Genomic DNA, 27536 nt, shown 5'->3' with positions numbered 1-27536 from the left:
TTGGAGTGGTTTTGAGGATTAAGATTCTTAGGGAATTTAAAACCTAGCTTACTGCTGAGGTCTTGCCTCTCTCTCTCTCTCTGAATTATCCATGTTGAATGAATAACTGGATAAATAGGATATTGCATCCTGCCACCAAAGTAGGTCCTCCTTCATTAATCTAATTATTTTGTTTTTGTACTAAAATTACATTCTATTAAATGTGACAAACTCATTTTCCCATCCCTGCTGTATTTTTCCATTCTTGCTGTTGTCTGTAAACAACAAATTCTATGAAGTAGATTTGAAAACCCAAAGAGGGTGTTTTTTCCCCTCAGTGATCAAGAGATATTATTTGAAGTATCTACAGTATTACCAGTGGAGAAGGAAATGGCAACCTATTCCAGTATTCTTGCCTGGGAAATCCCATGGACAGAGGAGCCTGGTGGGCTGCAGCTCTTAGGGTTGCAAAAGAGTCAGACACGACATAGTTACTAAAACAACAACCACAGTGTTAGCAGACCCCAGAAACTCAGCTTAGTATATGCTACTCAAAATCAGAGGTACTTGAATCACTGACGTACTCCTTTTCCTATTTGGAACCAGTCTGTTGCTCCATGTCCAGTTCTAACTGTTGCTTACTGGCCTGCATACAGATTTCTCAAGAGGCTGGTTAGGTGGTCTGGTATTCCCATCTCTTTCAGAATTTTCCACAGTTTATTATGATCCACATAGTCAAAGATTTTGGCATAGTCAATAAAGGAGAAACAGATGTTTTTCTGGAACTCTCTTGCTTTTCCATGATCCAGCGGATGTTGGCAATTTGATCTCTGGTTCCTCTGCCTTTTCTAAAACCAGCTTGAACATCAGGGTGTTCACAGTTCACATATTGCTGAAGTCTGGCTTGGAGAATTTTGAGCATTACTTTACTGTATATTGTCACCCTGCTTATTTAACTTCTATGCAGAGTACATCATGAGAAACGCTGGACTGGAAGAAACAAGCTGGAATCAAGATTGCTGGGAGAAATATCAATAACCTCAGATATGTAGATGACACCACCCTTATGGCAGAAAGTGAAGAGGAGCTAAAAAGCCTCTTGATGAAAGTGAAAGAGGAGAGTGAAAAAGTTGGCTTAAAGCTCAACATTCAGAAAACGAAGATAGATGGGGAAACAGTAGAAACTGTGTCAGACTTTATTTTTTGGGCTCCAAAATCACTGCAGATGGTGACTGCAGCCATGAAATTAAAAGACGCTTACTCCTTGGAAGAAAAGTTATGAGCAACCTAGATAGTCTATTCAAAAGCAGAGACATTACTTTGCCAACTAAGGTCTGTCTAGTCAAGGCTATGGTTTTTCCTGTGGTCATGTATGGATGTGAGAGTTGGACTGTGAAGAATGCTGAGCACCGAAGAATTGATGCTTTTGAAGTGTGGTGTTGGAGAAGACTCTTGAAAGTCCCTTGGACTGCAAGATCCAACCAGTCCATTCTGAAGGAGATCAACCCTGGGATTTCCTTGGAAGGAATGATGCTAAAGCTGAAACTCCAGTACTTTGGCCACCTCATGTGAAGAGTTGACTCATTGGAAAAGACTCTGATGCTGGGAGGGATTGGGGGCAGGAGGAGAAGGGGACGACCGAGGATGAGATGGCTGGATGGCATCACGGACTCGATGGACGTGAGTCTGAGTCTCCGGGAGACAGTGATGGACAGGGAGGCCTGGCGTGCTGCAAGTCATGGGGTCGCAAAGAGTCGGACACGACTGAGCGACTGAACTGAACTGAACTGAATCACTGACACCTTCCAAGATGGAGACTAACAACAGCAATAAAGTAATCCATTATTATAGCAACAAACTACTGAATTCAGAATTTTTTATCTGGAAAAGCTCAGGTCTTTTTAGCAGTCATCTCTGCCTTTTATTGCATGGGCTTAGGAGTCACATCACATGGTTTCAAGTCCTGACTCTCTTATTTCCAGTTGTATGGGTCTGTCAAATCCTTGCCTCTGGTGTCCTCATTACTTCATCTGTGACTGGATATCAGAGGTCCTCATCTCCTGACATTTAGAAGAGTACCTTCCCTATAGTAGACTCTCAGTGATACTAGTTGCCTTTGTTGCTACTGTCTTTTTATGGCCTCCTCCTCCAACAGTCTTCTAAAAAATGTGTGAGTCTCATCAAGTTAGATGTGAGATGGCTGCTGATAGAATCTTCTGGCTTTAGCGGTAACTAGGATGGATGTAGAGGCAGTTTTTGAGTTCTGCTAACTAGAATGTAACCTTGGCATTCCACTGCTCCATTCAGTTCAGCAAAACAAGTCCCCTCTCCTCTTCATTCAGTTAAAAGAAACACTTATTGAACACCTACTAATGTTAAACTTTGAACTGGAAAAAAAAAAAAAACAATCCTTGTTCTCCTGGAAGTTTTGATCTGGCTCATGACTTTCAGTCCCAAAGAATTGGCAAGAAAACAAGCAAAGACCAACAAACACTTCTGCATTTGTAGAGATTTTTTTTTAAATGTAGATAAACAAATTTGAAACTGATGAATGAATGTTATTCTGTGCATACCCTTCCAAATTGTGTGCAAATAAATGCCCACGTGTTTGCTCTTTGAACTGTTGCAATAGATGCTGCATGTGACAGTGATTTTTGAACCTGTCAGGATAGAAAAATGTACCTTTTCTTTTTTAACTGTTGTTCAGTTGCTCAGTTGTGTTTGCCTCTTTGTGACCCCCATGGACTGCAGCACGCCAGGCTTCCCTGTCCTTCACCATCTCCCGGAGTTTACTCAAACTCATGTTCATTGGTGATGCCATCCAACTGTCTCATCCTCTGTCATCCCTTTCTCCCACCTTCAGTCTTTCCCAGCATCAGGCTCTTTTCCAGAGTCAGTTCTTCGCATCAGGTGGCCAAAGTATTGGAGCTTCAGCATCAATCTTTCCAATGAATATTCAGGACTGATTTCCTTTAGGATTGACTGGTTTGATCTCCTTCCAGTCCAAGAAACTCTCAAGAGTCTTCTCCAACACCACAGTTCAAAAGCATCAATTTTTCAGTGCTCAGCTTTCTTTATGGTCCAGCTGATTTCTCTGTAGCTCAGATGGTAAAGAATTTGCCTGCAATGCAAGAGACTTGGGTTTGATCCCTGGGTCGGGAAGACTATCTGGAAAAGGGAATGGCAACCCACTCCAGTATTCTTGCCTGGAGAATCTCATGGACAGAGGAGCCTGGCGAGCTAGTCTTGGGGTCACAAAGAGTCAGACACAACTGAGTGACTAACACTACTACTACTCACATCCATACGTCTGACTACTGGAAAAACCATAGCTTTGACTATACAGACCTTTGTCAGGAAAGTGATGTCTCTGCTTTTTAATACGCTGTCCAGGTTTGTCATAGCTTTTTTCCCAGGGAGCAAGCATCTTGATGGCTGCATTCACCATCTGCAGTGATTTTGGAACCCAAGAAAATAAAATATGTCACTGATTCAACTTTTTCCCGATCTATTTGGCATGAAGTGATGGGACCAGATGCCATGAAATTAGTTTTTTGAATGTTGAGTTTTAGGCCTGCTTTTTCACTCTCCTGTCTCACCCTCTTCAAGGGCTCTTTAGTTCCTCTTCTGTTTCTGCCATTAGAGTGGTATCATGCGCATATCTGAGGTTGTTGACATTTTTTCTGATATGCACACCTTGATTTATTCAGACAGCAGATACTCAGAATGCCTGCAGTGCTGGATACTGGGTGAACAGGAGTGAATTAAGAGAATAAAACCCCATGTTTCCCAGAGATCACAGGTGCAGCTTGTTTAGCAAAGAGTTACAAATCCTGTTTCTGCTCCTTTCTTGAGGTATGACGTTGGGGCAAGTTACTTAACCTCTTTATGCCTCAGTTTCTTCGTCTATAAAATGGCTCTAGTAACCACATAGGATTGTGAAGATTAAATTATCTGTACTACTAATGACTACCAATATTATCATTGTTACTGTTCTCTGCCAGTAGTGGAGTATAAACAACAATTTTGAATTGAAATGGGGATAAAGGACCTCCCGGGGCATTTTGTAAAACTGTAACCAAACCATATTACTACTTTCATCAAGAATGTTGGGTTTAAACTCCACTTATTTATTGAGTGAGGCAGGTCATTACAGAATCAAGAGTGGTCAGTAAGTGGTCCTTTGGTTTCCTTGGAGGTTTTTATTCACTAATCAGGTCTCCCTTCTCCCTTTTTTGTAAGTCTGGCATGTTGATTTGACCATATGAGAAATCTGAGGAAATAAACTTTTTCTATGAGGAGAGAATGGTAGACACCTTAGAAGCAAAGAAGCTTTTACACTGAGAGAACTGAGAGACCTTTCATCCTGCAACGAGATTCAGCTGTCTCTTCTTCACTAGGAAAAATGGCTGATAGACACTAATGAGAGAAAAATAATTTAAAATATATGTGTGGTGCAAAAGGATGTAACACAGAAAAGTAGAAATTCCTCACCAGTCCTCCCATCAGTCCCCAAAGTTCAGTTCTGTTCAGTTCAGTCGCTCCCCCAAAGTAGCCTCTGTTATTTCTTTTGTATCCTTCCAGAAATTTTCTTCATATATATAAGCATATATGTCAATTCTTAAAATCAATGAATCTCCCTTAAACCCAAATCCACAGCCACTTAAGGCCCTTTCCCAGAAACAACCTGATGGGCTACAATCCATGGAGTCGCAAGAGTTGGACACAACTTAGCAAGTAAACCACCAGACAACCAGGGTTTCTTGTGTATCTGAGGATAGCTAATATAATACTTCTGTAAGCTAAAACATGAATGTATATGCACTGGTGTACAGTGTAATGTATATTTGTCTATGTGAATGTATTTTTTTTTCTCTTCGGATGTTCTACATTTTACATTTCTAGAAAGTTTACCATCAGACAGTGTAGGGGAATCTCTTTCTCTCTCATTTTCCCCCACACCCTTACCATAATGAATTTCATCTGTCTTTTTTGATTTTTGCCAATCTTCGGTGAAAAATAATATCTCATTTCTGGTGCTATGTCTTTCTTTAATTATGAGTGAATTTGAGCATTTTCATATATTTAGTTGCATATCCTTTGTTCATTTTTAATTGGATTTCTTCTTAATTTATGTAAGATCTTTATATATTTAACAACTTAGCTCTTTGTTGTAAGGCTTGCACTAGTCCTAAATTCAGTTTGTTGCTTTTCTTTTTATTTTGAATATAGAAGTCTCAAAGAAGAAGAGGAAGAAGAGGAAATTACCCTCTGATGTGAATGAAGGGAAGACTGTCTTTATCAGGTATGACTTTCTATCTGGAGAACTGCTGTTTCTGTCACCTTCATAAGTTTTTCTTCTCTTCTTCCTCTCTCCCTTCCTTTCCTCTTCTTCTTCTTCTTTTTTCACTAATTCTGTTAGCTAGGCCAAAAAGTTAGATGCATGTAAGACCATCAGCACATCTGCCTAGGAACGTAGCACCACTGAGAAACGTGTAGGAGAATCAACTATACACAGGAGGTAAGCAGCAGGGGTCTTTGTATCTTGTCCCCATTTAGATGTTATTCTTTGTAATTGGGGTGGTGTCATTGGAACAAATGAATTCTTCAACTATTATTAATAGAAGCGTCTTGCTTCTGGCCTTTGTTTTAGGGTGAGTGCTGGGGAGGGATTGTACCTCTTGTCCCTAATTCTCTCCTCACGCCTGACTGATCTAAAGTCATGTCCATAAAGTGAAGCATCCTGTCTGTTTCCTGGAAAACCGAGAGAAGGGGATACCGTGTCAATGTTGCCTTTGCTGTTTCAGTTGCACTGACTGCCGTAGGTTGGCATTTTCAGGAAGTCGGGATGTCCTTGGCACCCCTCAATGGCCTTTTCATCCTTTCTTGAGTACCATTTTTGCTCGGGCTATTTGGGTCTTATTTTAGAGATTTCTGTTTTATTCTCTTGTACAGTCTTTTAAAGATGGTCTTCATTATGCAAGTAATTTATGTTTATTGTGGGAAATTTAGGACATGAATAGGCAAAAAGACATATGCACAAAATTAACTTTTCATCACTACTCAAGGAATACCCACTCATGTGTTCATATCATAAATACTTAACAAGGATGATTTCAGCTTATACATGCTGTGCTGTAGCCCATTTTCTTCCTTTATAGCACGTCTCCATTTTTTTTTCTTCTGTGTTATTTGGAATTTCCATGTAAACAATTTCATGTTTGTAGAGGATTCTGTGTAATAGGAATGAGGAATGTCACACTTAGAAGCCTGTGACCTCAGTACCAAGATTCCCTTCCTTATACATCTTTTTAATTTAAAGAGAACTTAGGAAAGTAAAGGGATGGAAGAGAGAAGGCTATGAACACGATGAGGCAAATTAGAAGCAATAATGTAGCTAGGATGTGTCTTATTGCAGAAAATCTTTTTTATCTTGGTTGCTCAATAAGATAAAACTGTTTATGGAGCTGTTAATTGAGCAAAAGAGAAGTAAAATTGTAGATATTTACTTGGAACTCTTTTTCTTGCCCCTGGAAGGCTGTGTATAACTGGGTTAAGAACCTTTACACTGTGTTGAAATTTAGTAGAACAGTGTCTCCTAACATTTTTAATCCCATCAAGGGATCCCATCTCCCCTCCTCCCCCCGCTTTTTTTTTTGTACTTAGCTAATAAACTTTACCATGTTTGGTTTTGAGTTACTATTTTGAAAGATTTTCTGACTTTTGTAAAGTTTTAACTGAAACCGAGATTTCATAGGAGTACAGAGGAGACATTGAGAGATGTTTGATTTCTCATTTGCTGTCAGTCTTTTGGTTCTAAGGGAAACTAATTTTGGCCAATTTAAGTGAAAAACCTGGTTTGTCGGATGAACGTTAGGGTAGCTCACAGAATCAAAGTTGTCAAAGAGCAAACCTCAAAAAGGGACCTTTGCTGGGTCCTTTGCTGTGGAAGACTGTGTGATCCTTTCTCTGAAGACACTCATTCTTGTTTTATCCCTTGTTAAGGTATAACATGTATTCTGTAAAGTATGTGTACAACCCAGTGACATTTTTCATATATATAGCCACAGATATACATATACCTTTATATGTGGAGATACATATATATGTTACAGAACATGTTCAGCTCCCCACACAGCTGTTTTGAGATAAATCTGTATCTGCAACTTCCGGTCTTTGTATATGTGTGTTCAAGTTTTATATTCCTGGGAGAGAGAATCTGATTAACAGAGGACGTTCAGTCGGTTATGGCCAATGGCCAGAGTCATACATCGGTGGCCTGGCTAGCGGGGGTCACCCCTTGGTGCTATCCTTGGGGAGGGTGGTTCCAAGGAACCACTCCAGATGATGTCTGACTCATTCATCTTGTACTGGAGCACAGGGTCTCACTTTTGTAATTGAGCTCTCTTGTTCCCTGATTGTCCTCCATAGAAACCTGTCCTTCGACTCAGAGGAAGAAGACCTTGGAGAGCTCCTGCAGCAATTTGGAGATCTTAAATATGTCCGTATTGTCTTGCATCCAGACACAGAGCATTCTAAAGGTATTTGCTGTCATCTGGTTAGGCCCAAAAGGATTGAGACCACTGCCATGGGCACTGACTAGGTTACATGAGGGCATAATGTGTGCCCTCCGAGGGGTCCACCATCATCCAGGTTTCTGTGATCCATAGAAGCACCAAGGACATTCTGAGGTTGTTTTCCAGTGATGTCAAACTCAGCATCTGTCATGGTGTTGCCAGCTGTAATTTTGTCTAAGCTTTTTAAGCTCTTGCTTATTTACTTTAGGGTAATGAATTCCATTTGTTGTTCTTTGAATTTCAAATGTGATAGCATCTCATGGCTATTAATCATTCCACAGTGCTTGAAATTAGGGAGCTATTTTTCAGTTGCTTTTGTTAGTGAGGGAAGCTGATGGAAACTTTGTTGCAATGCCAACAGTCAAAAGGAAAAGCAGAAGTGCTGCCTTAGTGGTGGTGCTGGTTTGTTTTTTTTTTTCCCTAAGCTGTTTCTTTTGAGCTAAAGGTTGACCACTCCTCATTCTAATATACTGTTGTTAGATAAACATCTTTTCAACCCATTCATAATCTTTGATTTTTATCAAGTACAATTGTTCTGCTAAAGCAGTGACTTTTTAATTCATTCTGGTTCTTGATCCCTTTGAGATCTAGCAAGAACTCTGAACCCTATCCTCATAAAAATGCCATTTCTGAGTGTTTTGGAGCTCTCTGGAGCCTATCTATGGATTAATTACTTCCATTCTAAATCTTATTTTCCTGTTTGATGAAACCTGATCATTTTTAGTTTCATTAGCTTTAGAAGATGTAAAATGAGGTAGTATAATGGAAAGGTTAGGTTAGGGGTCTAATCCCAGCTAAATCACCAGCTGGGTGATTTTTTGGCACCCATTTAACCACTGTGGGCTTCCGTTCCTTATCTGTAAAATGAGTGGGTTCAACTAGAGTAATCACTTAAGGTGCCTTTAGCTCTGATACTCAATTATACCTCTTGGACCTTCTCCATTTTTATTTTTCTGAAAATGGGCAACTAGAATTGCATAGAATGTTGCAAGTACTGTCTGATTCTGCTTGACTTTGGTCATCTCTTTTATCTCTTTCTGAGTGCCCTAATGTATTGGGTTGACATTTTTAGAATGGAGTCTGTGGTTGATTGCTCAATCTCTTTCTTGGTCTGTTAATGTTAGCTGAGAGTTAATGGTTTTAATGAGCATAGTTTGTTTTTTTTCCATGATATGTTGTCTTTCCCTAGCTCATATTAGATTTTCCTGGCACTTTCTGCCTACTCACACAGCCTTGGCTGCCTCCTACCCCTCATCCCTGTTAGCTGCTATTTTGCTGCCTGGAAGGGCTAAGTATTATCTGAAGACTTTTGGGGAAGTGTTAAAACTGACCCAGTAGATACCCTGGAAATTCCCATGGTAACATTCTTACCCATTCAGAGAGAAGAACCCACCTCATTTTCTTCACATTGGACTTCTTTCTGTTTTACTTGTTGCTTCCTATTGAGTATCTTCTAATGGTGGATGTTATGGTACATACTTTGGATGTAGAAACAGCCAAGAAACATGAGCTTTCTTCCTGAGACGTTCAAGTCTTTTGAGGAAGATGCTCCCTGACATCCATAATAGAAATGGGAGTGGAGGATGGCTGGGGTGGAGTGTAGGGGCAGGGGGGGGATACAGGGGTTCTTACTTAGCTCTGCCTGCAGGAGGCAGGGAAGACCTCACTAGACGAGGCCTTTGGCCTGCCACATGCGTCCTTGCAGTTAGTTGGCTGCCATTCATTCTTAGAGGGGCAAAAGGTCAGTGCCCCAGTAGCTCTAGGAAATATGGCACTGCCTTCCTCTGTGAGGGAAGAATTAAGGTTTTTAGGAATGTTAACAAAATATTATGGAACTTAATTTTTTTTTTTAGTTTACTATAAAGTCAACTTTTTTTTTTTTCCTTATAAAAGCTGCTTTTTATCAAAAGCAAAAGATTAGGATAGTTGATAGGTCCTGCCTCTAACCAGTGAAAGTTATGCCTGTGGAAATTCTATAGCAGGAGTCAAAAGCTGAGCTCATGACTTTCCAGTTCACCACTATATTCACAGGATAGAGGCCAGGGACTTTTACTCCAGGAACTAGACTTGCCCTCATCTGATCCCTCCTTAGGGAATCTGATGACAGTGAGATCTGTAGTTTCAGGCTTAAGTGATTGCTGCTTCATTTTTTTTTCTTTTCAGCCCTCTAACAAGCACGTAGAATGTGACACTGAAACATTAGGCTGGGATTTCTCTAGTATTTCTTGCGGATATATCTCGTTGCATGAGATGGTACGACTAAAGTTTCTAAGAAGCATTAGAAAAGATGAAGGCAATAATAAAAAAATTTCATTATGAGCAGGTGTGCTGTCTTGCCTGTCTTGAACCCCTGGTGCTGGACACAGTGCTTTTTAGTTAAGTTTCATTGTACTTAACACAAGGGTGCTACTACCCCTTCCGCTTCATGTCAGGCTGCCACCATGCATAGTGTTGTCTTTGGCTTCCAGGTGGGCCGTGAGAGCCTGGGATCCCACTTAGTTTTGTCTCTCTGTGCAGGCTGTGCATTTGCCCAGTTCATGACTCAAGAAGCAGCCCAAAAATGCCTTGAAGCTGCTTCTCCAGAGGCCGAGGTAAGGAAAACATTTCCTTTATTCTGTAATTTAGGTGATTGCCTTCCAGGGGCAATAGCTGATACTTCCACAAAACTTTATTATTATTATTGTCAATGATATGAAAATAATAAAGCTAAGACTTATTGAATACATAGTGTGTGTTAGGACTTCCCTGGTGTCTCAGATGGTAAAGAATCTGCCTATAATACGTGAGACCTGGGTTTGATCCCTGGGTGGGGAAGCTCCCCTGCAGGAAGGCATGGCAACCCGCTCCAGTATTCTTGCCTGGAGAATCCCATGGACAGAGGAGCGTGGTGGGCTTCCAGTCCATGGGGTCACAAAGAGTCGGACATGACTGAGGGACTAAGCACAGCACAGTGTGTGTTAGGCACTGAGCTTTACACGCATGACCTTGTTTAATCCTCACATCAGTCCTATAGGTGTTTATAAGATGAGTAATCCTTTATAGGTGAGGAAGTAGGTATAATAATTTATATTATGGGTCAGTTTCTTATATCAGTCTCTATCCTAGGCTGATGGTGTGAAAGACTGGGACAAGAAGGGATTAAGGCCATCTATGAAGTGGAGTAAATGTTTGAGAGAGAAAGTGTGTAGGTGATAGAGAATTTTTCTGTGTATTCTATAACCAAGTATAAACTGTTTTGAGCTGAGTTATCGTGTATTGCCATTGTCTCTTAAATTCTCATGAGTAGAGTTATCACTACTATTTCATTAGCTTTCTTTAGCATACTAAAAATTTGCCTATTTACAGATCGTTTTTCTTAATTTGGTCCTACTTTGGGACTAATCAACTCCCTGAAAACAAATGAACATGTGGCCTTTGCATAGCTGTGCTAAATACTGTTCAGCTCAGTGATCCACTTGCATCTGGCTGGCCTAAAACATCCTAGCAGCGGGGGTCCACACAACAGTGGGGGTTTGCTGGTTTCCCTTTCCTTGGTGCTCCTTGTCAGGTGCTTAGTTTCTGCTCATCATGAATTTTATTTTATTTTATTTTATTTTTTACTCTTGGTATTTTTTTAGGTCTTTATTCTCCATCCACCCATAAAAGTCATTTTTCTCCAAGATACTCTTCTTTTTTTTTTTTAATTTTTATTTTTACTTTATTTTACTTTACAATACTGTATTGGTTTTGCCATACATTGACTTGAATCTACCTCGGGTGTACATGTGTTCCCAAATATGAACCCCCTCCCACCTCCCTCCCCATAACATCTCTCTGGGTCATCACCGTGCACCAGCCCCAAGCATGCTGTATCCTGTGTCGGACATAGACTGGCGATTCGATTCTTACATGATAGTATACATGTTACAATGCCATCATCATGAATTTTAAGAGAGAGGTTGCAATCTATTTCAGGGTGGCGGACTTAAACTGGATGGCCGGCAGCTTAAGGTTGACTTGGCAGTGACCCGTGATGAGGCTGCAAAACTCCGGACAAAGAAGGTGAAGAAGCCGACTGGGACCCGTAACCTCTACCTGGCGCGAGAAGGCTGTGAGTAGTGGCAGGGAGAGGGGAACCAGGCTCTGGAGTAGCTGGCCACTTGCCATGACAGCAACCTGACAGTAGTATGTTTGGAGCATGTTTCAAATTAAAAGCCCTGCAGCCTCTTTAATGGTGGTATACTATTATTATTGTACTTTAGCAGATGTAGTAGATAGTCCACTTTAACAGAAGCACAGCTTTCTGTTAGGAAGCCTTCACCCAGTTCATGGGTTAGCCAGTCCCCATTCTCCTTTCTGACTGATTGTCTTTAGACCTTTTCATCAGAAGATTATTTCATCAGAGGGAGGAAAAACCCAAAGTACCTTTGTCCCTTATCATCATTTCTGATAGGTTTTTTGAAGGAGTTGAAAATTATGACTAAAATTACTCTTTTGGATTACTTATGGATTTAAAATATGCACTGAGCACCTTTCCCTTAGTGTCTGAAAGATAATCAGAAATTAGCTTTAATTAAGACAAAAGGAGAATTCCTTCCTTTAGGTCACACAGTACTGCCACCTGCTGCACAACCTTACCGCCCGGACTAGCAAATGGGAGGCTGTTAACCTTGGAGGCCGGGCCTGGTGTTATACAGTGTGGCTGTTCTCTTGGTTGGCTTATCTCACCGCTTAGAAATGGCTCCCAAATACATTAGCAGGGAGATTTCCAAGGACAGGTCATAGGTAGAGCATATTGGCATTCCAAATGCCTAAAATGTACTTATTTCCAAACTTCCTTTAGGCCTTCCCATCTGACTTTGGGCACGACATGAAATTTTTTGAAGGGAAGGAAGAAGAAGAACAAAATCACAAAATGTTCAGAGTTTTAGTCCTTGAGAGCAGCTCATAGACAAGAACTTAGCCCTGTAGCCTATTTCTGGACCTACCCAGATAACCACTGTGTCCTGGCCAGCATAGTCCTCTGGGCCCTCTATAGAGAGCTTGCATCATTCACATCACATTCCTCTTATTGCTCAGTGAAAATTCCCTTGCTGATGTCTTGGCCTTTTTCCCTCTTTCTGCAGTGATTCGCGCTGGGACGAAGGCTGCAGAGGGTGTGAGCGCTGCTGATATGGCCAAGAGAGAACGAGTGAGTAGATTAGGCACCAGCTTCAGGTTCTGCAGGACTTAATATAAATCAATAAATAATAATGCTAAAGGTGCTCATCAAAGAGCCAAGCAAGTATCGGTCACAGGTGCTACTTATACTATTGTTGGAAAACATGTATACAGGTGGAACAGCCACTAACCTGACGTTATACATCATACCATGTCAACATTATGTACTGGGTCTTATTCTTTGTTTTTGTAATGCTCAACAGTATGTGTTTGCCAAATAGTATGCTTTTAGATCATGAAGTAGACAGAGGCTCAGGCTATATATAATTAGGTGTCAGTATAAATGCAGAATAATATGAGAAAGGAAGGTCAGTGTGGGCTAGAGTAAATAGGGAGGGAAGTGTGGATGTGTGTCTTGGAAGGGAAAGATAGGATGTATTTTGGTGGAGGGAGGGTGGTATCTCCAGATTATGAAATCATTTTAGGAAAACCCCATACTATGGGATTTCTAGTGATAACTAATATTGTTGAGTTCCTTTGCTGCTTAGCAATCTTTGTTCCAATAATTTTTGCTTTTGCCCGTATAGTTTACTTTCACAAAGCTAAGCCAGCCTAGAATGGTAAAGATGCATGATCATTAATAGAATTAGCTCTGGAGCCTGGAAGTGCAAAAGATGACGGACAGAGATGAGAATATAGTGACGGCTGGAGGCAGCATGTCTTTTCTGTGCAGGCTCTAGACTGGTGTCCTCAACAGGTGTTGGTAGTGAGCATCTGGAGATCATGGTCTGTGGGGGCATTGAATGCCCTTTTCTGATCACAGTGCGATAGTGACACATTTAATTCTCCTTAAAGTGAATTTTCCTAGCAAAAGGCTCACTAGATTATATGCATTATAATTAAACAGCAGACACAGCTTTTCCTGGGAGAAAAATCGCACTGTTGAATTTAAGCACGATAACCCTTCAGATAGCCCTTTTAATATTCATTTCCAGGGTATTTATTTTGTGAGTTTCTGTAATAGTATCTTTACCAAGTAAGAAGTGGCAAAAATGAAACTTGATAAAAGTTTAGCTTAAAACTTTTCTGCTGAGCTGCTCTTAAGAAACAAGTCAGGAGAAGGTCACCCTTTCACTTTAGAGAGAGGTTGTCCTGGGGCCAGTGCTTTGTGCAACATAGGTCAGGCTCTGGAAACTGTTTGTTTCTATTGACGTTTCTTTGCCTCAAGGTGGCAGAGTTGAGACAAGACAGTATTCTGTCGCGTATTCTTTAAGTAAATCCATCTCCTTTTGGAAGGAGTAAATAATCAGTTTGAGTTGGTGGATAGGTAAGGACTTGGCATAGATGTTAACTACAGTATTGTTTATCATTTGCTCTGGGCCAGATTTGAGCTTGGGATTTTATGCATGTTACCTTATTTCAGCCTCACATCAGTACTGAAAAATTGGTATCATATTTTGATCTGCAGTTCTACCCTGTAGGTGAAATTATTGAGGCTTAAAAAGTGTTACGTAACTTCTCAAATTCAGCCCGACTCCATGATCTTATCACCCACCCGCCCTCTTGCCGCCTCGAACCTTTCTTTCCCTATGTGCTGGGCATCACCAAAAGGCTGCAGCATGGGTGATTCCCTTATCTTTTCTAGATGTGTGGTTACTGGATTGGGGTCATGGTTCTTTCCTGTTGGAGAATTATGTGCCTGTATCTTTAAAGGGTGGATTGTACTGTTAACAGTTTGTTATTTTTTCAGTTCGAGCTGCTGAAGCATCAGAAACTCAAGGACCAAAATATCTTTGTCTCCCGGACCAGGCTGTGCCTGCACAATCTCCCAAAGGCCGTGGATGACAAACAGCTCAGAAAGCTGCTGCTGAATGCCACCAGAGGGGAGAAGGTGGTGCGCATCAAAGAGGTGAGAGTTGGCTCTGCCCACTGGGGGCTTCGGTGCTCGTCCTGGGCCAGAGCGCATGTTTATTTCAGGCTGTGGTGCTAGTGGGTTTCGCTGATGGCTCAGCAGTAAAGAATCCACCTGCGTTGCAGGAGACATAGGAGACGCAGGTTTGATCCCTGGATCGGGAAGATCCCCTGGAGGAAGAAATGGCAACCCACTCCAGTACTCTTGCCTGGGAAATCCCATGGGCAGAGGAGCTTGGCGGGCTACATCCACGGGGTCACAAAGAGTCGGACACTACTGACGCGACTGAGCGCGCATGCCCAAGGTGCTAGTAGATTGACAGATTTTCTTTTGGGCTCATTGTCAGCAGACAAGACTGAGTTTAGTGATGTTCATGGTTTGGGAGGTTTAAAAAACTTTTTTCCCCTCTTCTAAGAACTGCTTTTCATATCTGACCAGTTGCAGCAGAATGTGCAGAAGTATCTGCGCTCATGACTTAATTCAGCAAGCATTTATTGGGTACCTGCTGCATTCTCAGCATTATACCAGGTGCTGTAATGTTAGTTTTCTTGCAGAGAAGATAATCTATGTTCTCTGCTCCTTGGAGGAGCATTTCACTACCATTTAGGCTCTTGCACTATAGTAAGTTCTCAGTGCCCTGTGGTGAGCACAGGGAGTCACTCGGGTCTTCGGCAGTTGTGTTAGACAAACTCTGAATTCACACCAAGACTTAGTCAGGCTCTCTATGACTACAGGAACTGCTGTCCTGCCCCCGCAGCACCCCCACATGCCTGTTGTGGCGTTTATTACTACACTGTCCTGTAATTGTTCGTCAGTCATTTCTCCCAACCACACTGAGCTCTTTGAGGGCAGGTGTCATCTCATTGTTCCCAGTTGCTGGCATAGTACCTGGCACATAGTTGTCTCTTGATCAGTGTTTATTGAATAAGTAGCATAGCCAGTATTATGAATCTGCTTTGCTCTGATTCATCACCATAAACTATTTTCCTACTCCTGGAAATCCTCTTCAAAATGTAAGATATTGCTATTCAGGGAATTATAGGAGAGAATGTGAACATAGCTGCCACCACTCTTGGTAAAACCATTCAGTTACTGTCATAAGAGTCAGTTATGTAATTTCTCATCAGCATCTGCAGGACTTAGTAAGAGCCTGCATATCTAACACCTGTCATTGCTTAGAGACATGTATGTGTATTTTACAGTATTTGCATTATATTGAATTTTCTCTTTAAATCTTTTGTATGTGTAAGTATAGTGTTCAGCTAAGATAGTAAGCTTTTTGAAGATCAGAGCCTCATTTTATCCTTTTCTTTTTTTAAATGAATACCTGAATCGTTTTACTATACACTGAAAGCTAACAACATTGTAAATCAATTATACTTCAATAAAAAATTTTTAAACAGCAAAAAAATCAGTTATATTTTCTTTTGAAATACAATCCAAATTTCTTAATCACTAAGAAAGCTAAGGAAAAAAAGAGTATCAAGACACAGTTTCTATGGCTCTGTTATAAAGCATGCCAGACGAGCCACAGGTTAATATAAATGTTCATCTCAAAAATAAAAACAACCCACCAGTAGTGCCAAGGGATGGAGTATTTAGTAACATCCCCACTGAGGATAAGAATATTTCCACATTGTTTTGAGTGTACAATTTTAATGTTTTGCTAAGGTGAGTCTTCATCACATACCACTTCATCGATGCTGTGCCCAGCCAGTCTGCCATCTGCAGTGGGCCAGTATCTCTTGATGGCCCCTCTTCTAGCTACGGGTGGTAATCACTTCACCTGCTCAGTACTGTCCTGACTCAGTCCTTTCATTCTTCTACTGTGTTCAAAAGACTGTCAGCTTCTTTGCCTTGGGCATCACAGTCGTAACTCTGAAGGTCCAGAATAAATCTGGATCCAGGCAGGTAAATTCTCAAATTGGCAAAAGCTGCCATTTTTATGTAGGTTGCTAAATAGCCATGGTCCTGCCAGGTGTGCACTGACTCCATCATCACCTGCTCCCAGAAAATGGACTAGAGGCCTTTGGAATGGTCTTACCATCCAATGATCTCACTTTGGCTCTGAGCATGAAGTCGAGGGTGCTGTGCCATGCTGCATCGAGGCGAGACCTGGCCAGGCCTAGGGGCGGCAGCTGAGGAAACTGGAGGGCTGCGCAGCGTGTCTGGCTGCCAAAATGCTTTTCTCGACTTCCCTGCAGTACATGGCACCGTTCTAGGCACAGAGTGGATACTGGACATATACCAAATGCGGCATCCACATGTCCCTGATACCTAGACTTCTCCATTACTGACAAACACAGTTTCCTAGGAGTGAAACCCCGTAAATGGTCAGTTTTCCCAAAATACCCCACCATTCCTTGGTGCCCCAAGATGCCTGGTACAGCTTAAAGTTTTAGGAAAAAATCATGCAAGAGAAGATCTGAGCTCTGAGCAAATACAGGTGACGCTCCTTCCTGTATTTCTGAGGCTATTTGTTGGTCAGGATCTTCCTCATGCCAGAACTTTCTTATCTAAAGCCATCAGGCCTTCATCCTTCCCTTCTTGAGTAATATCTCTTTTGAGTGACTTCTTCAGTGAGGAGACCTGCAGACAGCACTTGAGGCCTGGAGCTGATCTATATACCACCCCAGGTACCACACACCTCTCGGCTAGCATGTGCTGTCATGTCAGTAGTTACCTTTAAAATTCTTCCTTGGGAAGTTTCTCTGCATGCTTATTTGGAGGTCTGTGTGGATGTTTGTAAACCCTTAGAAAGCAAGAAAATACCTATTTAATGTGTTCTGTGCTCTCAGGTATATTCTAATAACACAGACATTCATAAGTGTTACTCCAGTAAAACTCTTGTGATGGTGATATAGATGAAGACTGTTTCAATAACCTGATTTCTTGTTGAAGCTGTTAAGGATCTTTATCCTCCATCTATGGCTGATTCATGTCAATGTATGGCAAAAACTACTACAATATTGTAAAGTAATTAGTCTCTAATCAAAATAAAAATAAATCCTCTAACGACTGTTTCTTTTCCTCACTCTACCGGTAGTGTCGGGTGATGCGAGACCTGAAAGGAGCTTACGGGAAGATTAAGGGTCAGTCCTTGGGCTACGCCTTTGCAGAGTTCCAGGAACACGAGCATGCCCTAGTGGCCCTACGCCACATCAACAACAATCCAGAGATCTTCGGGCCGCAGAAGGTGAGCCTTGTCCTGGGGCGGGGAGCCTGTGCTCCGGGGGCCATTTATGGAAGCCCTCTGACACTTGTGTGATGGGTAAAAGTGGCAAGGCCTTGGAAAAGTGAGCGGTGATTCGGGTGACGGGATGATTGGAGGGAACTCTAAATTGGGTAGTCTGCTTGCTGAACCGGCCCCTTGCCTTTAGGCAGAGGGAAGTGAGCAGCACCCTCTGACTTGCAAGCAAGAGGGTAGTGGGGGCGGGGGTGGCGAGCATCTCAGCTCCATTGCATGCAGAGATTAAGAAATCAAATGAATGACAATCTGCCTCCTTCTGTCGCAGAGACCAATAGTGGAATTCTCTTTGGAAGATCGAAGGAAACTTAAAGTCAAGGAACTGAGGATCCAGCGCAGCCAGGTACAGAATTGAAATTTTTTTCTTTTCTCTTTGCTTTTTTAATTTTGGTAATGTATGCATCACATAAACTCTACTGTTTTTAAGCATACAGTTCAATTTTTTCTCAGACCATATTTAAACTCCTGTTTTGTTCAGTTGTGGTTCTGTTCCCTTAAATTAGGTCTCTGCCTTGCTAGGTTCTTGGGTACCCTTTCCTCTTAGTTCCCTAGAACTCTGCAGGCCCTCTCTCCTCTGCTGGGCTGGCTGGTGATAGCTCCACAGAAGGAAAGGGAGAGGAGAATCAGCCCGATGCTGTTACCGGTCAGCAGTGCTTGCACTGCCGTATTTGGTGATGGTACCTGTCAGAATTAATAGCCAAGGTTAAGTTGTCCGTTACCTGTAGATTTCAGCTCTCTCTTCCGTAATCCTCTTTCCATCCTGTATGCTCCAGAGGTGTGATGCCTGGTAGTTTCAGTACTGTTTCTAATCTAGTGTAGTGTAGAGGAACTCTGGGAACAGGAAGACTCATGTTCAGACTCAGGCTCTGCCCCTTTCTGAGTTCCTTGGCAAGTTACTCCCCCCCTCAGCTTCAGCTTCTGGTTTATAAAAATAGGTTTAATATCATCTGTGTTTAACATGTGTAAGTTGTCTCACAAGCTACATGGTCAGTATACAGTCAGTAGTTATTCTCCTATCCATCATGCCACAGGACATAGAAGGCCAGGTTATTCTTGATACCATAACTCTTACAGATCTCATCGATACTGTACCTTAACTTGCATATATACCACACATTTGCTGTGTTCTGGGTCTTTATGGTGTATATCATGAGCATGACCCATAGAAGAGGAGTTTCAGTGATTCATACCATTACCCTAGGTTGGAAAAATCTGGGTTCTGCTTATTATTTAAGGCAGCTTTGTTATTGTAGTTATAGAATTATTTACTGCCTCAATCAGAGGTGATTCTATAGCTTCTGGCTTTAAAAAAAAATTCGGGTGGCCTTATTTGTTGTCTATACTTACGTACATACCTGTCTGTCTGTGTAGAAGTGCCCCTTTCCCCTGACTCAGGGATACTTCTCAATCTCCACACTCATATTCCCCAAGTAGCATTTCCCCACCTCTCTCAGAAGAGATAAGATTTTATTACTTGTGCTTTCATGAACGTCCTTAGGCTCTTTTTTAGTTTTTTACTTGGTTTATATCTCTTTTCTCCACTGGGCTGTGAGTTCTAAAAGGTAGACACTTCATTCTTTCATCTGTACCCTTACCACTAGAGACTGGCACATAAGAGGCGTAAAGTAGATCTTTGTTCTCCCACTATGCCTATTTAGATTTCTGAGGTGAAAAGGACAGAATAACATTATTATTATCGCATTGATTTCACATGAATCTTCTTTGTCTTACCCCACTTGTGCAAAATAAATATGTAACATACTTTATGTCCTCCTCCTCATGTCTTTTCCTTATCTTCATTTATTTTTTTCTCTAAGGTTCTTCTTTTTTTTTTAAATGTGGATTTGAGTTTCTAACCTGTCATTTTGCCTTTCTTAGTAAATTCATTTAGTATTTCTTGCGATGCAAGTCTACCAGCGATAAATTTCCTTAATTGTTTCTTGGAGGTGGGTAGGTGCCTCACCGAGCAGCTTGCAGGGTCCTAGTTCCCTGACCAGGGATCAAACCTAGGGCCCTGTGAGAGCACCAAGTTCTAACTCCTGGGCCCCAGAGAATCCCCAGATTTCTTTAATTTTTGTTTGTCTGGGAAAGTTTTGTTTTTCCTTCACTTTTGAAGGATAATTACATGGATACAGAGCTCTAGGTTGGTGATTCCCCTGCCACGCACACATACTTTAAACACTTTATTCTGTTTTCTTCTTGCTTACATAAGGGAAATCCAATGTAATCTTAACTTTGTTCCTTTGTGGGTAATGAGTTTTCCCTACCTCTGGGGAAAGATTTTTCTCCTTGATTTCTTGCAATTTGATATGATATGCCTAGATGTACTTTTTCTTTTTATCCTGTTTGGTGTTTGAGCTTTCTGAATCTGTGGTTTAGTGTCTGTCCTTAAGTTTGAAAATCTTCAACTCTCATTGCTTCAGGTATTTCTTCTCATTCCCATTACACCTTTGGCCCACGCTGCTGGCCCTTTCTTGTTTGTTTTTTGCTGGCTGTTGAGTTTGGGATGTACCTACACTGTCCCCTCCTTTCTGTGTGGGAAAAGGAAAATGGTTGTTTTGTGTCCCGTACCCAGTAACCCTCTGTTACGATGTCAGGGCCTGTGAACTGCTTATGTTCACTTTCTTAAAGTCTCTGACTATTTGGGGGAAGAATTCCCCTTCTCTCACCAAACTAAGTCCTCTTCTCCTGAGTGTTTCCAGCAAATAAATCTCACCTAGTAATCAAGTAGCATTCTCTCGTCTTCTGCAGCAAAAAGTGAAATCCAAGCCTGAAACTGGTGAGCCCCAGCAGGTACTACCAGAGCCTGGGAAAAAGCAGCAACAGAAGGCAGCTCAGAACCACATGCAGAAACAAAGCCAGGCCTCCGTGCAGCAGAAGAGGATGGCGGACTCTGTCTCGTGGGCAGGGTTCCAGACCAAGGCCGAAGTGGAGCACGTGGAGCTGCCTGATGGGAAGAAGAGAAGAAAGGTCCTGGCGCTCCCTTCACACCGAGGCCCCAAAATTAGGTGAGTTGTGGGATGGCTTCTCAGAGGGTTTGTCTTACTTCGCTGTGTTCCCTCTTTGGGGCTTTTGTGTGGATGAAAGGGATGCTGGTTGCTCCAGTCCCGCATGCAGTATCTCTGTGCCGGCAGTCACTCTTGGACCAAATGGAGGCCAGAACAGGACTGGCCTTGGGTGCCTCAGAGGAGCCTTCCAGGGTGGGCTCTCATGCAATTTTTCTCCTCCTCTGAAGCGCTTCCTCTTGTCTTGATGGCTGTCTCAAGTAGGAGGCCCACCTACTTGAGGTTTCTGTCTGGAACAACAGATTAATGCTGTCAACAAAAACCAATCTTTACGAAATTTTTGTTAAGTAAACAATGGTTTTTGAAAGTCCCTTGAGGTTTTTAAGCCAAAGCAAAAAGACAAGTATACAAATGTTGAGCCCTAGGACATTCTGTTGCAGTATCCCTTGATTTCTCAGGGGCTTAGAAAGAGCCAGTGTGAGAAAAGGCCTTTTATCTTTTGGGCTGAGAAAACCTCAGGAGTGCCAATTAGAGGAAGAACTCAGGGTGACACTTGACCACGTTGTTTCAGGTTGCGGGACAAAGGCAAAACGCAGCCTCTCCCTCCCAAGAAGCCAAAGCCCCAGACAAACCACCAGAAGCAAGAGAAGCAGAAGTTACCTTCCAAGCAGGTAAGTTCTGTAGGCCCTGAGGCTTCGGTATGGCACAGCTCTGCCGGGGTCGGCAGCCGCTTGAGCCTTGATTAGTTAAGCAAAGGAAAAAGCTTCTTCTAGATTGCAGTTATGTACAGGGCTGCAGATGTGGAGGTACACAGTCCTAAAAGTAGGGAGAAGAATACAATGAACCCCATGATTTTGTTACTCTGCTTCAACAATTATCTTGTTTTACTTACCCACCACCCACCCCATCCTGTGAGTATATCTACCTCACTTGTAGATGTACCCCATGTAGAAAGGTATCTCAGGATTCATCTCCAGCTGATTAGGCCTTAAACACACATATGGTGGCTCAGGTGGTAAAGAATCTGCCTGCAGGGTGGGAGACCTGGGTTTGAACCCTGGGTTGGGAAGATCCCCCTGGAGAAGAGAATGGGTACCTACTCCAGTATTCTTGCCTGGAGAAGTCCACAGACAGCAGAAGCCTGGTGGGCTGCAGTTTGTGGGGTCACAAAGATTGAGACACGACTGAGCGACTAGCACTTGCTTTCACTTTAAACACACATATACAGACACGTGTTATGCGATTATCACATCTAATGAAATTAATAAGAAACCCTTACTAGCTAATATGTGGCCCATATTAAAACACTCCCAGTTACCTCAAAAATACATATTTTTAAGTTGGTTTGTATAAATTGGGTTCCAAACAAAAAGCCTGGTTACTTCTTCGACCAGGGATTGAAGCAGTGCCGCAGCAGTGAAAGTGTCGAGTCCTAACCACTGGACCACCAGGGAATTCCCTGTATTTGGTTTTTAAATCTCTTATATCTTTTTTCCCCTATAATATCCAGTTTTCCTTACTACACCCTTTTTTCCATGCTATTAATTAGCTGAATCACCCAGGTCCTTGGCCTGTTAGAATATATTACCTTTTGAATTTAGCTGCTTTCTTCCTTGTTGCTATCATTGAACTTGTTCCTGTAGTACCCCACGTTGCTTACAAACGGGATGTTAGCTCTAGAGCCTTGATTAGATCTAGGTTCTGTTTTCTTGGTGAGAGTATTTCATAGGTGGGGCTGTGTGCTTTCTGTTGTATTGTACCATAAGGTGCATACTGCCTGGTTGCCTCTTTTTTTTTTTTTTACTTTTTATTTTACATTGGATTATAGCTGATTAACTATGTTGTGATAGTTTTAGGCAGACAGCAGAGGGACTCGGCTACATATACATGTATCCATTGTATACATGGGTCTAGGCTGCCACATAACATTGAGCAGAGTTCCTTGCGCAATGTGGTAGGACCTTGTTGGATATCCATTTTAAACAATACTGCAATATGTGTCTGTCAATCCAAACTCCCTAATTGCCCCGTCACCCCATTCTTCCTTGCTTGCTCCATTTTCAGTGATGCTCTGATTTATCAGTAGCCTTAGAGATTGTCTGCTTCATCCGTCCATTTGTAAAGTCTTAGACCCATTGATGATTGCTGTTTATTTAGATCTGTATTTCAGTACGAGTTGCAGAATGTAATTTCTTAATTTTATCAATCCTTATGTGTTTTTAAGTAAAATTCTAGAAAAAAGAGCCTTCCCTTATCAACTGTTTCGTTACCAAGAAATACCATTTGTGTAGGAAAAGCAAGGTAATTGCTTGAGTTTGTTTTTTTTCTTTTTATCAGTTCCCAGAGTAATGAGTTGTTGCCCTACCAACCTTCTCTGAGAAAGTAAGGTTTTTGAAGCATTGTGAATTCACGAGTTTCTGTGTACTTGACATGTTTCAGCCAGATGCAGTCATTATTCTGTCCCATCTGAGGCCAGCACAAGCCCCTTCAGGGTGACTCCTGAGTCCTGATGTAACCTTGCCTGTGGTAGTGTCCTTGCTTCTAACCCAGCGGGATGTCCCCACTTATCTATTACTTTGTCAGTCCTGGCATTAGCTTCCAAGGGGCCCTGGCTCTTTTTAGTAGAAAGTGTTAGTCATGCGTTCTTGATCATTTGAGCTCAGATTTTCTTTTTTCCTTGCCTAGTTCCTTTATTTTAAGGGTACAAGATACATTTGCCTTCTCATCCCACTCAAGGAATCTGTGTCTCTGGGAAGCCTCTGACCCAGCAGACTCTCTTATAGAGGTCTCTTTGAAGCCCTGTAATCCTTGGTGAAGGAAAGGGCAAGCGAGACCATCTGTACTCGAGTCTGACTCATCCTTGAGGAGATCTGTGTGAGCATTCGGGAGTTGGAGAGGGAGTGGTGTTTTAGCAGGGTCCTTCTCTTAAGCATTCCTGGTCTGTTTTCTCACCAATGGATGATCATTTTGGGGTCACTCCCTGGAAGTCCCTCATGTGGTGGACAAGATCTCTGAACCTAACTCTCTTTCTCCCTTGGCTGGCCTGAGGGTAAAGTAATGCTTAATGCTTGAAACTGATTATCTTATGTTTCCTTTCCTTTCATTTGTAGATACCTAGAAAAAAAGCTAAAGGAAATAAGACAGAAGTTCGCTTCAACCAGCTGGTGGAACAATATAAGCAGAAATTATTGGGACCTTCTAAAGGAGCTCCTCATGCAAAGCGGAGCAAATGGTTTGACAGTTGATGCTAGAAGACTGGGTAAGGAGCTGGACTGTGTGCATCTTGGTAGCGCTTCCTCCCCCTGCCGCTTGTCACTTACGAGGGAAGAAGCCCCCTGGGAGCACTGCCACTTCGGGATGTGAACGTTTGGACTTTGGTTCCTCCTGTGCGTGGTTAGCTAACCACAAAGAGGAATATCAGAAAAACTTGTGATGCTTTTTACATATTCTGAGTGAAGTTGTGTCTATTAATTCTTACCCATTTTAATTGTGTTTCTCAAGTGGAAACAATTATAAAAAGCATTCTTGACTGCCGAAGTTTTAAGATGTATATTTTGTTAAGTGTCTTCTCTAAATGAGATAATTTGTGGCTTTTTGAGTAACAGACTCTCATTTTTAACATATGTGACTTCTTTATTATAATTTATAAATGTCTTTAATATTCCCAACTCTCGTTCAGTCATTTAGGCCTACATACTGCAGGAATTAAGAAAGAGCAGAGAAAAATGATTTCCAACCTAATATCTGAGGTTGGGAGAAACTTGGAAAGTAATCGAGGGCATGGGGCCTGGCCAGGAGCAGCGCTTGATAATTCTCTGCCAAGTGAGTGGGGAGTAGCTGGTAGTTAACTTGAAGTCAGTTTGCAGTGACCCACAGACACCAGCCTGGCTGGTGCTGGCCTGCATCTCCTGTCTTCCAGTACCACCTCCTGTGGACTCAGAGATGTCATGGGTAGTGGAGAGAGCAGTGAGCAGGCTGGAGAGAGGGAAATACAGCAGAGAGTTCTTAGTTCCCCAGTCCAATCTGGTGCTATCATGAGAGATGCTTTCTTCAGAACCACTGCTGACCTAGGGATATCACTATTTCACTGCAGTGTCTTGGGAAACCCGTGAATGCTCAGAAATGCTCTTAACTGGCTTAATGACGGGTAAAAGAGAGACCATGAAAATGCTGAAAGCTTTTGGAGAGATCTCTGTCTCCAGAGTTACCTTGAGACTGTGTGACCTGGGGAATCCTGGCAGCAGCTTGGCAGCCCGTCAACCCTAGGATGGAGTCAGACGTGTTATTAAGGGTGTATTAACGCATAGAATATCCACAGCCTGTCTGTCCTTTGCTCTGTTTTTCCTTCTCCAACTCTCTGCCCACCAGACAGTTTTTCGCCTGTTGTCCAAATATCTATAAATTAACCTTTAAAAATAATCTTAACATTTAGGATAGAGAACAGTTGGTGTTCATTCAGATAGCGTTGCCAGATTTTCTCAGATCCAGATGTTTCTCCTGACAGGTTTAGCAACCCGGTATATTTAAAACATCATTCAGTTGCCCGAAAAGTTCTTTAAAAAGTTCTAGGGTGAATCATCCACTTTCTCAACACCCAGATTCCTTGTGTGACGTCCTCCTCGGGGGCACGTTACCACCGGTTATCTGGGCAGCCTCTTATGCTTGCCTTGGGAGTTTTAATGCAAGGAGAATTGTGCCCGCTTCTTCACTTCAGAGCCTGATGTTTCATGAAATGGAATTTTCTGGATTAAACATGAAAGTGGACTTCTGGGCTCCTTGGTTCAAAAACAACGTCAAAACAAACATTTCATTTAACATCCAAGACTGAAGGCTGTCGGTCAGAACTGTCAAGTGTCAGTAGATTTTCTGGCTCGATTATGTAGCAGCTTGCCCCAGAGATTCTTGTTTTAAATAAAGAGTCTTAAGATTGTGTACTGGCTGTTTCTTTGCTTTTTTTTTTTTTCATAAGGGGGTGGTGTAAGGGGGAGACTCGGTCGATGTGAAGACTCTGCTTTGATCCACAGTGTACAAGTCCCTTCCTCTAGACTTCGCCTGCGGCAAGGATTCTGCCTCCACTGTCTTGAAGTGAGGTTTCCAACTCCCTCTATTACAAAGTCAGGGCATGTGAAGTTGTTCTTGGAAATACTTCCAAATGTCCTCTGGTATGTTTTTGTCTTGAAAAGAGGTTTTCCAACTAAAAATTCAGAGTACAGAACCTCAAAGCTCCAGAGAGCTCCTTCTCAGCATGTATTTGACCTTCAGTCATCTGAGGAAGCAGGAGGTCACTTAGGCCTCTGTGAGTGCTGACCACTCAGAATCTTCGGTTCATAGGCCCTCTGGCTGACCCATATAGCTAGTTCGTTGCTTAATATTCTTGTCACTCACTTTTTGAGAAGTGACTGACAGGCTTCTGCCAATTTTGTCGTGTAACTGCGACGCTGCCCACCTAGCTTGGAAGGTTCCTGAGACTCCTCCATGGACTGCCACACCACGGCAGGAGCCATATCATCAGACTGAGGATTCCTGAGGTAGGACTGCACTTCCGTCTATCTCAGATGATGCTCAACTGTGCTTTCTCCCCCTCAGTCCTCACTGGCACTTAAAGGGCCAGGATAAGGTTGCTCTGTTACCTTCGGGCAGAGTAAAAATTTCCAAACCTCTCTTTGCCCACAGTTGACTAATTTAGAAGTTACACAGATGCACTGTCTTATTTTGGTTCTTTTGTTTTTGTCCTGATGCCTCTTCCTCTCCAGGATTAACTGCAGAGTCCGAGACTGCTCATTGATTGGGATGTTATTCAGTGGCCCAGCGGAGGATGAGGTATAAGTACATCTACAGTGACTTTGGCTCTTAATTCTGAACTGGTGTTTGGCTGCAGACGGCTTCTGCGTAGAGTAATATAGTGGGAAGAATGTGAAGGACAGACTGACTCGAGCTCGGTAATTCTGAGAAGGAAACTGCAGAGTCACCAGAATAACCTTTTGGACCACCCCCAAATGGAGCATGTTAATGGATGGTAAATCCAATTTTCCTCAGGTTTGTCCACGCCACCCAGAGCCTGCTGCCTTTTGTCAGACATAAGACTTCACTGCTGCAGAGTTGTCCCGGGATCTCCTTCTCTGGCCTTTTGACAGAAGGGAAATCCTTTTTGTCCTTGAGGGCAGGGACTGTATTTTACACTTTTCTATATACCCTGCAATACTCAACAATGATTTACCCATCGTAGGAATTCGCTTAACTCCATTGAACTCCCTGGAACAGAAGGCCATCTGTTCCAGGGTTTAGCAGGGTTTGTGAAGGACAGCAGAGTCATTTCCTGGGGTGATGTATGTGAAAGGGATCCAAAATACAAAGTGATAGAAAATGAGTAATAAATTGTTTGTTGGTCACAGTCCCTTGAGCATGCCACCTGTGTTCTCTTTGCTGTCCCTCGTCCATGCCAAACTGTCCCTCTCCACTCATATCCACCATTTCTCCCTGGGAACTTCATCCAACGCAGGGCATTACAGCCCCTTCCCTGGTCCCTGACGCTTTCTGGTTGGTGTCCTACTCTTTCTGTAATAATGCAATTAGCTTACTAGTCATTTCGTTGGGTCTGACCTCCCCGAGTAGACTGAACCCCTATGATGGCAGTCCCAGCCCCAGGGCATGGCCGATGGTGCCCTTAGTGATTGCTA

General features: G+C 42.3%; 1 protein-coding gene across 2 annotated transcripts in view; it reads left to right on the top strand.

Annotated features, from left to right (window-relative positions):
- RBM28 (RNA binding motif protein 28) overlaps positions 1–27253 on the top strand; it is a 34867-nt gene extending 7614 nt beyond the window's left edge. The window contains exons 9-20 of one of the 2 annotated variants that reach the window (XM_012177093.5): positions 5212–5284; positions 7411–7520; positions 10074–10147; positions 11511–11646; positions 12662–12726; positions 14446–14604; positions 17654–17803; positions 18123–18197; positions 20606–20862; positions 21431–21530; positions 23970–24118; positions 26613–27253. In XM_012177093.5, coding sequence (XP_012032483.3) covers positions 5212–5284; positions 7411–7520; positions 10074–10147; positions 11511–11646; positions 12662–12726; positions 14446–14604; positions 17654–17803; positions 18123–18197; positions 20606–20862; positions 21431–21530; positions 23970–24104 — 1334 coding nt within the window. In that variant the 3' untranslated portion in view covers positions 24105–24118; positions 26613–27253. Of the gene's footprint in view, positions 1–5211; positions 5285–7410; positions 7521–10073; positions 10148–11510; positions 11647–12661; positions 12727–14445; positions 14605–17653; positions 17804–18122; positions 18198–20605; positions 20863–21430; positions 21531–23969; positions 25794–26612 lie in introns of those variants that run through there. The other variant, XM_004008039.5, reaches the window with a different exon arrangement.
- Positions 27254–27536: the final 283 nt, after the last annotated feature.

This window comes from Ovis aries, chromosome 4 (genome assembly GCF_016772045.2).
Source record: "Ovis aries strain OAR_USU_Benz2616 breed Rambouillet chromosome 4, ARS-UI_Ramb_v3.0, whole genome shotgun sequence".
NCBI lineage: Eukaryota > Metazoa > Chordata > Mammalia > Artiodactyla > Bovidae > Ovis > Ovis aries.
The sequence above is the reverse complement of the archived record's forward strand: the minus strand, read 5'-3'. Positions and strand labels throughout refer to the sequence as shown.